Source organism: Gracilinanus agilis, chromosome 2 (assembly GCF_016433145.1).
Source record: "Gracilinanus agilis isolate LMUSP501 chromosome 2, AgileGrace, whole genome shotgun sequence".
NCBI classification, from domain to species: domain Eukaryota; kingdom Metazoa; phylum Chordata; class Mammalia; order Didelphimorphia; family Didelphidae; genus Gracilinanus; species Gracilinanus agilis.
Window position 1 is genome coordinate 3,302,511 of NC_058131.1, and position 13,830 is coordinate 3,316,340.

At 48.4% G+C, this 13,830-nt stretch overlaps 1 protein-coding gene across 1 annotated transcript in view; it reads left to right on the forward strand.

Moving 5' to 3' along the window:
• LOC123234462 (cytosolic 5'-nucleotidase 1A-like) overlaps positions 1-13,266 on the forward strand; it is a gene marked incomplete at its 5' end in the record, with an annotated part of 32,753 nt that extends 19,487 nt beyond the window's left edge. The window contains 3 exons of the mRNA XM_044660362.1: positions 5,196-5,318; positions 8,525-8,703; positions 12,928-13,266. Of these exons, the coding sequence (XP_044516297.1) occupies positions 5,196-5,318; positions 8,525-8,703; positions 12,928-13,266 (641 nt within the window). The remainder of the gene's footprint in view (positions 1-5,195; positions 5,319-8,524; positions 8,704-12,927) is intronic.
• Between the last annotated feature and the right edge of the window lie 564 nt (positions 13,267-13,830).

Here is a 13,830-nt window from a genome sequence, read left to right on the forward strand (position 1 = left end):
ATCACGAGCCTACCCTTGGCATATGAGCAGCCCCGGGTCGTCCTCCTGCATCCGTGCCCCCTGGAGAGTAAACCAGGGACACAGCCCTAGTGCAGGAGTCCATCCAAGAAACGTGCTCCGAGAACGTCCTGTGCCGGGGGCTTTGGACCCACGACGGAGAACAGCACTGTCTGTTGTTGAAGGGACAAGAGGACTCACCGATTCCCTGCGCCCGGTCCCTTAATGCAGCCTGAGGAGGCCGTGGGCATCGGCACTTGGAGCCGCAAACGTGGACAGCCCTTTCCCAGGTTACCGAGCCCCTTCGCAGCCAGCTGGTCATCTCACCCTCATGACAAGGCCTGAAGGGAGGCCGGCCAGCATCGCTAGATTCAGATCGGGTTCCTGGTCAGCTCCAGGTCACGCCACTTACCAGCGGCATCGTCAGGCCTTCAGCAGACGCCGAGCCTGTGCCCAGGCACAGGGCATGGGGTCTCGCTCTGGGGAAGGTCCTGGATTGGAATAAGGAGCTGCACAGACTTTGGTTGGCTTCCCACCGACTTCGCCAACTTCATCTGTTCTGGGAGGGTCTGCCGGAGCGAAGTTCCTCAATGCACGAGGTCTCAGGGGGCCGGAGAACATGGTCTCTAAGGACACGTCCAACACCTAGTGAGCACCCGCCCAGCGGCAGGCACTCTGCTAAGTCCTGGGGATTCGCAGAAAGGCAAAGTCCCTGTGTGTCCTCAGGAGCTCCCAGTCCACTGGAGGACACCACACGCACCGGCAAGCTGGACAGGGGATTGACTGAGGAGATATGGGAGGAGGGCACGTGGGGTTCGGGGGGCAGAGGCAGGCTTCTTATAGCAGGGAAGCCTGGAGGCCAAGGCAAGAAGGAAAGCATCCCAGGCCAAGGCACAACCAGCCAAGTGGTCCAAAGGCAGCGAGACAGGGGTGAGCCAGGAGCTGCCAGGAGAACCCAGAACACAGCGGCCAGGAAGGCAGGCCTGGTAGGGTAGTGGAAAGTCACTCAACAGGAAGGAGACTATCTGGTTCCAAAAGTCGGGGCTGCATCTCAGTCTGTCAGACCTTAGGCAAGTCACAACCTCCTTGGGCTTGAGAACAATGAGACAGAAATCCAGCCACTGAGATAAATGGGAGGGAAAGGGAGAAGGTGAGGGAGGCCTTCTTTCCTCTCTAAAGTGGCCTACTTCAATACATATCTCAAAGCATGGCATGGAAGGATCCTCAGGAGGTTTTCTGGATTCTGTAGAGTGTCTGGTGTGAGACTGGGAGTCAGGAGATGGAGGCAGTCATAGCTACTAGAACAAACACTTGACCTGAGGCAGGAACACCAGAGTTCAAATCCTGCCCCAGACACTACTAGCTTTGTGATCCTTGGCAAGCTATCTAGGATCTTTCCTCATCATCGAAGCTTTCTCTGTCCCTGAAACTGTGAGACCATGGATGAGTCATTTCCCTTTTCTGATTGATGGATTCTGATGGAGATTCTGTTGGAGAAATGGAAGCAGCCTTCTCTAAATCATAGGGTTAGTCTACAACTCAAGAAACATCAAGCACTTCTTGTACGTGTCACTGCTGGGAGCCACTGGGAGAGAGAATGAGAGATCTTCCCCTCAAGGAGCTTATATTCTACTGGCTGGGAAGGGAGGAAATTACAACATGGACTCAAGTTAAATATAATATAATTCTGAGAAGGAGAGAAACAGGGAGAGAGACAAATCGGGAGAGAGGAAGCCAAGGAGGGCAGCTCTGGAGAATCAGGGGGTGGCCACTGAGCTGGAGAATGAAGGAGACAAGATAGTATTTGAGAAAGAAGAAAGGAATTATAGACACAGGAGAGACCATTTGTGCAAAGGCAAGGAACAGGAGCTAAAATATGATTGGCTACTCTGATTGGAATAGAGAGTTTGGGAAAGGGAGAGACAAAAAATAAGCCAGCAAAGATAGGTGGGAAATCAGATTGTGGATGGATCCAAAGCTTAGGCTGAAGAGTTTATATCTGGCTCGAAGCAACAGGAAATTGTTGAATATTTGTTGTGAAGGAAGATGAAGGAGCTAAATCATTTGGTCTTCCTGGGCCATTTCCTTATTTGAAAAAAATAAAGGGGGGGGGGGGGTTGGACCTTTAATTTATCTTCCACCTTTACATTCCAGTGTTTCTAAGATCAAATGAGCCTATACATAGTGAGTGTCCCTCAAGGTTCTGTCTTGGGCCATTTCCTCATCAGATCTTGTGGACTGAACTACCATCTTTATGTCGATAATTTTTAAATCTATTTTTCGAACCCTAATCCCTCCCTCCGGTGACCTTTAGTCTTCCATTTCCCCCTTCCCGTCACACATCTCCAAATGCATGACCAGCAGATTGCAACATGTCGGAACAGATCTTCCATGATCTTTCCCCCTAGACCCTCACCCCCTCCTTACTGCTGAGGGCCACACATCCCCTCCCAGTCCCATAGGACTCCACCCTAGGAGTCTTTCTGGACTTCTCAGCCACTCTCTCCCGCACACTTCCCACCCACTACCATCCATTTCCCCTCTGCAGCAGCTCTCAGATATGCCCCCTTGGTGGCTTCTGCTTCTACCTTGGTGCAGACCCTCCTACATTCACACCTGGACTCCTGCAAGAGCTGTTGGTGGGTCTGCCTGCCTCCAGTCTCTCCCCTCTCCAGTTTGTCTTCCATTCAGCCACCAAAGTGATTCTCCTAACATGTAGCTCTGACTGTGTCATCCTTCCCTTCAATCTCTCCATTATTTCCAATTTTCCCTAAATATAGCTTCATTGGTGGGACATCATTTCGGCTATGCAAAATGGAGAGCAGAATGATTGACACTTAGTGGTTTAGAACTTGGAACCAACCAAGCTTGCCATGAGCCAGCAAGGGAGAGGCAGTTGCTGACAGACTATCAAGAGCAGAATTTTGAACCAAAATCTCAGTTTGGAGAAGGGGATTTTGGTGGGAGGGTGGTTGGGAACTGGGGCAGGCCAAATCCACCCGGATTACCTGCATCCAGTTCTAATCATGACCACACCCTCCACTTCTGGGTGAATCTGTACTAATCAATCATCCTAATCGATCATCATCCAGGAAGAAGCAAAATCAATACCATCAAACCACCTGGTTCAGGCTAAGTAGCCTGGCCTGGCCAGATCGCAACCGAGAGAGAGACAAACCTCTCCAGCTATCGATCTCAACCTGGCTGCCTTCCATTGACATCACCTGATCCTCCTTCGCTTTAGTCAGGCTTTCCCTCATACCTCTTTCCTTCAGTCCCTGTTTCCCTTTCCTTAAGTCTGTTGTTATTCAATGTTGAAGCTTACTTGGGTGGGTGCCATCATGACCCTGAAGGTTATCCAACACATCCTTGGGCGTCTGAGGGAAGAGGATCGCTCAAACTAAAGTTAAGCCACAGGCACTGGCGTTACCCATCAGTTTTGGGGCCAGGAGAAGCGGTCAAGGAGCTGTGCGGTCTAACCCAGAGTCTCTTCTCTGATCACTTATTCCTGGGACACTTCTATGGGAGCTGGGCGTACTAGTTTAGTCACCAATATTCCTGTGGGCTCTTTAGTGTGCACTTGGGGATTCCCACACTCGTACCGTCAGAGGACCTGGGCATCCCATCATCCCACAACCGCATCTATATAACATTAGACATCGTTGTTGGCCCGTTGCCTCTTCCTGCAGATTGTGAGGTCCCTGACCGTTGGACTGTCCTTTGCCATTCTTTGATTCCCAGCTCTTAGCATAGTGTCTGGCACATAGTAGGCCCTTAAAAAGGTTTGATGGATTGGTTGAATGTAAGCTATTAGTATAACATTGGACATTAATGCTCAAGTTGACTGAAAAAATGTTGAATGAACGAAACGATTTAGATCCGTGAATTCTTGGCTTCCATAAGGGCAGCTTTAAAGGCCTGATTTGTTAAAGTAATCATATCTGCTGGGCAAAAGACTCTCCAGGTATATGGTCTGACGCTCTCCGCAGCACTAAGGAATCAGCTGAAATGTCTGTTTCTTAAGCAGAATATCAACGGCAGCCTCCATTCATGCACAAAGGTTGCACCTCCTCGTGCTCTCCATGTTCTCGCGTGTAGGATGTGATGATACTCTCGGGCATATTGGATGCCAAAGCCAGTTTGATGACATTCGCTCTTCTCATCAACCTGAAATCGTGATGGACGGAACTTGTGCTCGGCTTTCTGATTTGGAAATGTCAGCACTTCGGTCACCAAGTCAATCATCAACAAGCATTACTCAGGCATCGACCGTGTGCCAGATACCGTGCTGGGCCCCGAGTCTACGAAGAAAGGCATCGCTCGCACGGAGCTCAGGCGATAGATAACGGGCACACAACTGTCTGCAGACAAGATAAAGGCAGGAAAGAGCCGAGGTAATTAGCGGAGGAGAAGAAGGCACCAGCGGCCAGGGAGAATGGCAAAAGCTTCTCCAAGAAGCCAAGATTTGAGCTGGGATCTGAAGGAACCGCAGAAAGTCAGGAAGGGGTTCCAGGCATGGGGGCGGCCACAGAAAATGTCTGGAGTTGGAAGATGGATATTAATTCCTTCCCATTTTGGAAGTGAGGACCCAGATTCATCGTGTGTTCACGGTCACAAAAAGAATATTATCCAAAGCAGGATCCGGCCCTCGATTTCTCCTGCCTTCAGGTGTGCCATTCTTAGCCCTCTCCCAAGGGCTCTCTGAAGAGAATGGCCTCATTTACTCCCACTGCTCACTCGCTCATCTATTGAGGTTTGTCCTTCGTGTTGCTTTTCCATAAGCAGACATGCTGTAAATTCAATTCAATTCAATTCCACATAAAATTCATCATCTACTAAGTGAAAGGATCTTCACTCAGAATGGAGGACACAAAACTAAAAAAGGCTTCACCCAACCTCTCACGTGGGTGGAGATAATGAACTGAGTACAACATAAATTCCCCAGAATCCAGATTACACTGATTTTTATGACTCACTGATCTCTTACTTCCCTTCAAGATCTAAAATGCTGTGAATTAATGAAATCTTAGCCCAGCTACTTATTAAAAGCATGCAAGACTTCTCTGAAGAATCTCTTTTGAAGCTAGAGGCCCACTCCAAGCAGTGATGCTGCTAAAGGATCTCTAAATACTCAACGAATCGGTGTCTTTTCCGAGGGTGTTTCCCTTCCATAACTGTGATTTCTTGTCTCTTTATAGGCTTATTGATTGATCGCTTCTGTATGACTGGTGGAGAAAGTCCTATTGGCTACCTAAAGACCTATCTTACCAATTTATATCTTTCTGCAGATTCTGATAAGGTCCAAGAAGCCATAGAAGAAGGTACGAGTCATTTTTTTTCCTTTCTCTTCAATATTCCTAGTCAATAATTGAGGCATTTACTTTAGGGCTTGAATGTAGTGATAAGTACTAGCCTGGATATTTTCTTCACTGGAATAGAGACCTCCCAGGTGAAAGAACTCTGTCCACAATGCAGGTCGGCATTTCTTCTCATCTAACAGTCTTAGTGGACTCTAAAAGGCTGTGATTTGTCCAGGTCTAAGAGCCAGTACATGGGAGGGACTTGAACACACGTCTTCCCGATTCCAAGGCTGCCTCTCTTCTTCCCACACCATCCTATACCACTTCTTGTCATCTTTTCCAAGCTAGTTTCCAGTTGGCCACCCAGGCTTCAGCGTTCTATCCACTGGATCGGTGCTTGTGCCCCCAAGAGCCCTACTCTAGGGGTCTCCCCACAATCCACTCTCACCTGCAGTCACTTATCCACAAAGCAAAGTGTCCATTTCTCCACCTTCTTCCCCAAGGGAAAACACTCATTCATTGAAGAAACAACCCAATGAAATGCCTGGTGCGGCTCAACCCTTAGTGACTCCTTGTCATCTCTAAGACAAAGTCCAAACTCCATAGGCTGCCATTCAAGGTCCTCTGTAATCTGACTCCAGTCTCTATTTCCAGGTTAATGGTCTGTGTCAGGTTCTTCGTGTGAAAGTTTGGCTTCATCCCAACTGGTCTGCCCCCCATTCCCCGAGTTTGGGTTTTCTGGCTTTCCTTCCTTGTCCCTGCCTTTCTCCGGGCCTCTTTCCCAACCTTTATAAATCCTACTTCAGGTCAATTTGTCAGGCTTATAAAAAGTGTGCAGTATGTGTGAAGCCCTAGTCTGGGAGGAAAGTAACAGCTCCTGGCTTTCAAGGAACAAGAGGAAAGGGAAGTGAATGTCACGTATATTTGATTCGGTTCACACGTACCCACTTAGCATCTCACGCTAAGCGTCCTTTATCTGCTCATCCAGCCTTGCTCTCTCTTCTGATCTCCAGTTTTGTTCTCCAAGGGTCGAGGTAGGAGACGTCTCCCACTGGATGTCCCTCAGACGTCTTCAATTCAAGGAGGCCCAAACGGAATTCATTATCTTCCCTCATCTTCCCTTTCTAAATGTCACTGTCAAACGTACCACCATCTCCCAGTCATTCAGCACTGCAATCTGTGTGCCATATTTGCCTCCTCGTTCCCCCTCTCTCTCTACTATATCATCCAATCGGCTGCAAAGTCCCGTTGACTCCAAAGAGAGTTCTTCCTACATCATGCCCCACCTCCAGCTCCATATGAACTCCAGGGGTCCTCACTCATAGCCTGGTCTCTTCCTAGCTTTTCAGACTGCACCTTCCACAAACTGGGATGCCATAACACTAGCCTCCTTGCTCCTTTCCATTCCAAGCGACATGGACTCGCCTGAGTCTCGGGACTTCCTCTGCACTCCAGGACTTCTCAAATTGGAGGCCTCTCCTCTGAGGCCTCTCTTTCTGATTGGGTGCATCTTCCCAGAATCTCCACTTTATGGAGAATGGCCAGCCATGTCTTTAATCCGCTCTGCTCTGCCCTCCTGACTCCATACTTTCTCTACCATCCACAATAGCCTCTTCATCCTGGAAGCCTACGGCCTCACTCAGGACTTCTCACTAGAGGCACCCTCCAGCCTGCAGCCTCTCCCTCAGCTTTGTTGGTTCACGGCCTCCATAGAGGGGATGTCCAGGACACGCCATCTTAGTCCTCCTTCAGGCTGCTCTCTTACCTGTCTGTAATGGCCCCACACCAAGGGCCTTAATTCTCCTTCTTCCCTTCCTTTTGGGTCTCGTCTTTCCCCGTCAGAATGTAAGGCTGGGGACCATCATTCCCCTCTGCTTGTGTTTCTGCTCCCACAGATTAGTACAGTTCCTGCTCCTATGAAGCATCAAACAAATACTTAGAGACTCTGGCTTGTTGCTCCCTGTGGCTGCACACGTGACACCCCATCACCGAACTCTGGCCGTTTCCTCTGGCTCCCCTCATGCCCTCCCTTCTGAGAGAAGCCTTTCCGTGTGCCCATTAATGCCAGCACCTTCCTTCTGTTAAGCTCTCACATTTATCCTGTATACATATATAGGATAAATCGGAGAGCTTACACACACACACACACACACACACGCACGCACGCACGCACACACACACACACGCACATATATATATATATATATATATATATATATATAGTTTGCAGACAGCTGTTCGGAAGTTGTTTTCCTCATTAAACTTGAGCGTGCGGTCACTGAAGAGCAGAGCCTGCTTTTGCCTTTCTTGGTTTCGGTCTCCCTGGCTAACACGGGCCTGGCACGTAGAGCTGAATAACTATGTCTTGACTAGTCTGCTAAGAGCCACTGTGAGCCTTCTTTCCACTAGCTTCTGTGTAGTAACCACGTTCCCTTGGTTCTCGGCGTTCTCGAGCGTGGTGTTCTAGTTCCTGCCACCATACCGGTGCATTGGTAAAATGTCGGCACTGAAGAGCCTTTCCTGGGAATCTTGGAAGTCAATAAAGTGTTCTGAAATCCAAGGCTGCTCCCCCCTCGCTCTCCTTCTCCTTTTCACCTCTCTTTTTGCATCTGTCTTGCCTGGCCCGGAGGTAAACACCCCCCACCCACCCACCCACCCGACCCTTCAGAAGGCGTCTATGGAAACGCATCTTGAAATCAGGGTGAGACGTTGTTTGTTCACTTGGTCTCTGTGTGGATGGGCAGGCCAGACTCATCTGAAGGATCACTGTCTGTCCAAAGGCAGCCAGCACGTTATGAGCCCCCAAAAGGAATATCTGCAGGCACTCACTATTTTTTTTAAACCCTTAACTTCTGTGAATTGGCTCCAAGGCAGAAGAGTGGTAAGGGTGGGCAATGGGGGTCAAGTGACTCACCCAGGGTCACACAGCTGGGAAGTGTCTGAGGCCAGATTTGAACCCAGGACCTCTCGTCTCTAGCCTGACTCTCAATCCGCTGAGCTAGCCAGCTGCCCCTGGATTAATTCTTAAAAAGCAGGCCTGGCATGTAATAGAAATTCACCCTTTCCTATGCGATTCTCTCTTGCGGCTCTTTCTTGTACATGAGAATGCCATGATGGTCAATGTATCTTCGCCGCACCGTTATAAAAAGTGGAATCGGGATTGGGGGGTGGCCAGAGACCACAGAGGCCTCGAGATGGTGCTCATGGAGCTGTTGCATGTCTTCCAGGGATTGCTGCAGCCACAATGTATTTGGGGAATAAAGACTTGCCATTCTCAGATACGCAACTCCGAGTGGCCTTCGATGGGGATGCCCTCCTTTTCTCAGATGAAGAGGAACAAAGTGTTGAGAAAGGAACAGATAAAAGTACTCAAAACCCATTTAACGAGAACAAGCCTCTCGCACAGGTACGTTGAACAATTCTCTCCCGTGGACATAGAATGCAGGAGGTAAAGGAGACTCCGTGAACTATCTAATCCAAATCCTTCCCTTTCTGGTAGGGAAAATGATTCCGTTGGGCAGCTCTCATCCTTATCTGGGGTCCTCCTGGGGGCTCCTCACTGATCTCTCTTTCACAATTTTGATAAAGTCACAGAATTCTGACATTTTAAAAGGAACCTCCATGGCCCTCCGGTCCAACCCACACCCTGAAAAGGATCTTCTCTGTAACACACCGGAGAAAAGGCCATCCAGGCTTTTGGTTTAAGCCTCCAGAAAAGGGAGCCCATCGCCTCTTAGGCCGACCCAGAATGAGGCAGCCTAAGTCTGCCTCTTTGTAATATCTTCTCTGGGGACAAAGACCAAGCTTGGACCTTCTTCCATGGAAGGGCCTCTCAGACACAGGAAGAGACCTTTCAGCTGTTTCCTAATTATGTTTTCCAGGCTAAACACAGCAAGGTTTTCAAATGACCTTCTCGCAGCCTGAAATGAAGGATCTTTTCATCTTGCTTTTATCATCTGTTAAGAATGACTCTACCTTAATGCTCCTTGTAACTTGCTTTAATTTCAAATTAATATTTTTACTGGCCCCCTTTGAACTCTTTCATTTATCAGATGTAAAAAATGCCTCCAATCTCCAAACCCTTTGATCCAGTGCTAGGCAAACACCTCAGGGAGGGAAAGATGCAAATAAAGGTGCCGTGCACCCCGAAATGTTTAGCCAAGCATTTTCAATAGCTGCAATGGTTGGGAGTAAAGTAGATGCCCATCTACTGGAGAATGGATCAATCCACCGCAATACGTGAAAGCAATGAAGTGTACGTACGGATGACTATGGGGAATACGGAGAAGCATCAGGAGCCCTATCTGAACCGAGGCAGTGAAGTCCACAGAAGCAAGAAAACAACAGACAACACCTCCACAGCCACAGAAATGGCATCAGCCACATCAGCAATTTGGCAACAAATGATTGCTTCTCTCTGTCTCCTCTGTCTCTGTCTGTCTCTCTGTCTGTCTCTGTCTCTCTCTGTCTGTGTGTCTCTTCTCTGTCTGTCTCTCTGTCTGTCTCTGTCTCTCTCTGTCTGTGTGTCTCTTCTCTGTCTGTCTCTGTCTCTCTTTCTCTGTCTCTCTCTCTCTGTCTCTCTCCTTCCTTCCTTGTTGGAAGAGAAGCAGCGAGCCTATATTGGAAAGTCATTTTTTGTGGAAAACAGACAGTTTTTATCTCTGCTCATTCTAAATACCATACACTGTTAGACTCTCTGATGGACCACCTCCTGCTCAATTGCTTCTGGGATTTTATCAATTTGATGCAAATGCTGAGCCATGTTGGCCAGTTCATCCCAGATGACTCCTATCTTGAGGTCCTCCTGTCAATTCTTCAGAGCGGGTCCACCCAGTAGGCTGGAGGCCCTCCTTGAGGTCTTGTGGTGGTGTGAGAATACCCACTAGTGAGGATACCAGGGAGTCACTCTGGCCCTCTTCATAATACCTGAATTCCTTGGAGACTAAAGGTACCCTCCTGTTCTAAATGTCCTCTTGATGAAGAAGTTAACCTTGGCTCCTCAGGAGCTAAACCCACTGAGGCAAGCTCAGGGAGGCTCCTGGTTCAACCCTTCAGAAATCAATGAGGCATGGACATTCCTGCCACAAGCCTGGATCCTGTCCCATCAGCAAGGTTCTGCCTACTGCACGAGAGGCCAATTTTGTTTTAACTTGTTTTTGTCTCCATGTTCTGTCCTGTCAAGTTTTGGGAGATTCTGCCTCACTCTAAGTGAATTAGCTGTCTCTCCTTCTCCAGCCTTTGTGTTTCCAGCAGATGTCTGAATGGCTTGAACCTCACCCCCCAACACACACCCATCATCACATCACCTCCATGATCTTTCCTGAAGCACATCTCTGTCTTCCTTTTGCCCAAGTACTTTCACATATGCCAATAACATGATCGTTTCTTTTTCTGTCCCAGTTGATCTTCATCCAGATTTCCTATGATTTGTTTCCACTCTTTCATTCCTGTCTTCCCTTCCAGAAAAATCTCTAATGAAAAGTGAAATGTCACCCTGTGTCCTCCACTCCTACCACTACCATTCATTTACTTGATATGCTTCTGGAAAAAAAAAAAAAGGTGTGGACCAGAAGCACCATGTTAAGCAATGGGTTTTATCACCCAGTTTCTGACGATGCTTCTTCTTTCTTCTTCTTCTTCTTCTTCTTCTTCTTCTTCTTCTTCTTCTTCTTCTTCTTCTTCTTCTTCTTCTCCTTCTCCTTCTCCTTCTCCTTCTCCTTCTCCTTCTCCTTCTCCTTCTCCTTCTTCTTTTTTTTCTTCTTCTTCTTCATGAGTTACCATGTGCTTCTGAGGTCCAACTTGCCACCTTGAATTAGGATTTATAGTTGTCCATAATGCTGCCATTTGCATAAAACCTTCTTGAGTCCACCAGCAGGGATCCTTTCTTCTCTCTTCTCTGCTCTCCAGGCATTCTTCTTGCTTTTTTATTCCTCTACTGTAGCCACTCTCTAGGGCTTCTGCCTTCACAACAATACCCAGGCAAGTCTGTCTCCCCACTCTGCTTTGTTGTGGTACAATTAAAATTATCTCAAGACCCCTGATTTGGGGGGAAGAATATAAGTTTGCCGATTATATCAGGTTTCGTGGTTGGGCCAGCAATATAACTGATAAGGTGATCTAGGTCTCCCTGGCTCTCTCATGATGATCGGAGCTGGCTCAGGCAGCTTAACGAATAGAAGCTCACTATCTGGACTCTCCAAGACATCTTCAGTTGGTGATGGCTAACTAAGAGAGGGTCCATCACTCTGTCCACCCCTCCCCATATCTAGGTTACGGAGAACACATATACAGGAAGACATTCCTTGTCCCCTTCACTTATTGACCAAATTCTGTGAAAAGGGAAGACATTCCTAGGGATACTAAGGACAAAGAAAGAGCAAAAAGCAGCAGATCGGATGATATCTCTGACCCAGACGCCAGACTGGGAATACACAGCAAGTCTCCCAATATAAAGGAATAATAACTTCTCTCAGTGGCTTGAAACTCTTTAAATGTCTTTTGCATGGCTCTGGGTGAAAGCCTTCCTGCCAGACTGTTCAGTGTGCTCTTGTGTTCTAGCCACCATCCTTGTGTTTGGGGCCAGGTACCTGAAGCCAGACCTGTTCTCAGATGCCGTCTTCCTAGACAGTGAACCATTTCCCAAATCTGCCATGTAAAATACCGTGTATGTCCCTGAAAGCCTTCGTTTCTTCCCCAAGACCCCGTCATCTATGGTAATGCTTCCCACGTACTGCCTTCTACCAGAAAGACTTGTACCTCCAAGAATCATCTCAAGAAGCCACCGAGCCAGCCACGTCTTGACTCGATAACCTACATCCAGATTTCCTGGACATTAACGTGATTCTGCTAACATCAACCTCAGGAAGACGGCAAAGACCTTCGTAGCCCCCCCTTAGCAAGGCGTCACAGTCCAAGAGTCATCTCTGTCTTCTACCTCCCCAGATGATCTCTGTCTAGTCAGCGGCTCTGGGGGATTCAAATGATCATTGCTGAAGATCACAAGTTGCTCTTCCTGCCCAGACGACCCAAGTCTAAGGGCACACTTCCTGTCCCCGGGCATTCTGGTTATTCGGCATGTCCTATGCCATGGAAGGACTGTTATTTTCTGTTGGGTGTGCTTGGCTGATGATTCATTCCCTGGGCTGGGCTGTAAGCTGCTTGAGATCTGGAGCACAAAATCCCAGGATGGGGAGGTCTACTTCAGACATGAAGGGTCCAGATGAGCATAGTTCCAGAGGCAGGAGAGGGAAGCAAAAGTGTGACAGACAGAGAAATGCTCTTGTGGCTGGAACTCAGACTATGTGAAGGGCGGCAGAGATTAGAGCTGGAAGGGAGAGCACTTTGAAAGCCAGGGCCCAGAGTTTGCCCTTCACAATGGAGAGAGAGGAGGAGTTGCAAAAGAAGAGGCAACATTCACCTCGCACAAGGGACTGTGGGGTCTAGACAGCAGATTGGTGATGGCTGATGGTTCTCAGCTTCTATTTATTCTTTTTTATCACCATATAAGAAGGAGATAGTAAAGGGCAGAGACCTTGAGCCTGTATGGATCAGGTCTGATGGAGATTTTTGTGTCTAGACCTTCCCAGGCTTTCCAAATGCCCTTTGTCATTGCTGTCTGTTCTATCCCCAGGGTCCCCTGAAAGAATTCCTACAAGATTTAGGACGGCTGCAAAAGAAGTTCTATGCCAAAGACGAGAGAATGCTGTGCCCCATCAGGACCTATCTTATCACTGCCAGGAGTGCAGCCAGCTCTGGGGCCCGAGTACTCAAAACCCTCCGGGCCTGGGGCCTAGAGATCGATGAAGCCCTCTTCCTGGCTGGGGCCCCCAAGGGACCCATCTTGGTCAAAATACGACCACATATCTTCTTTGATGACAACATGTTCCACATCAAGGGGGTAGAGAAGTTTGGTACTATTGTAGCCAGCGTGCCCTTTCCCCTCTCTCGAAAAAGTAGCCAAAATCAGTAGGGAAGTTAAGATCAAATAAAATGTGGTTTGCTCTTACTGAGTCCAGTCACTGTCAGAGGGAACAAATGAGGAATAAAGGCCGGGGAGTGGAGGGGGAAGAGAAATGGGCTGGGGAGAGGGAGAAAGGAGCAAGAGGGGGAGACGGAGAAAATAACAGATGGAGACGAAGAGAGAAAAAAGACAGACACAGAGGGGAGAGAGAGACCTACAGAAGAGAGAGACAAAGAGTTGTATTTTGCCTTTTGGGCAAAAGCAGTATTAGAATGGACACCACGGCCCAGCCTTTGGATAAGAGGGTGCAGGAATGGTGCCATTTGTGGCCTCCCTCCTAAACCACCCCCTTCTTTGGACCAGTTAACTCGGTTCTGGCCGAGTAGCTTCCTATCCAGCTGTCAAATACAGTCAATCTACCCCATGATATTTTGGTGACTAATGGCCATCTAAGCCCAACCCCTGCAACAGCTTCTCTGCCATTAGGTAGATCCCCAAGGCTCCGACAGGACAGCGCATGAGCAGTCTGAAGCCGCTCTTAATATCCAGCCCCCCACGAGCCCAAAGCTAGCT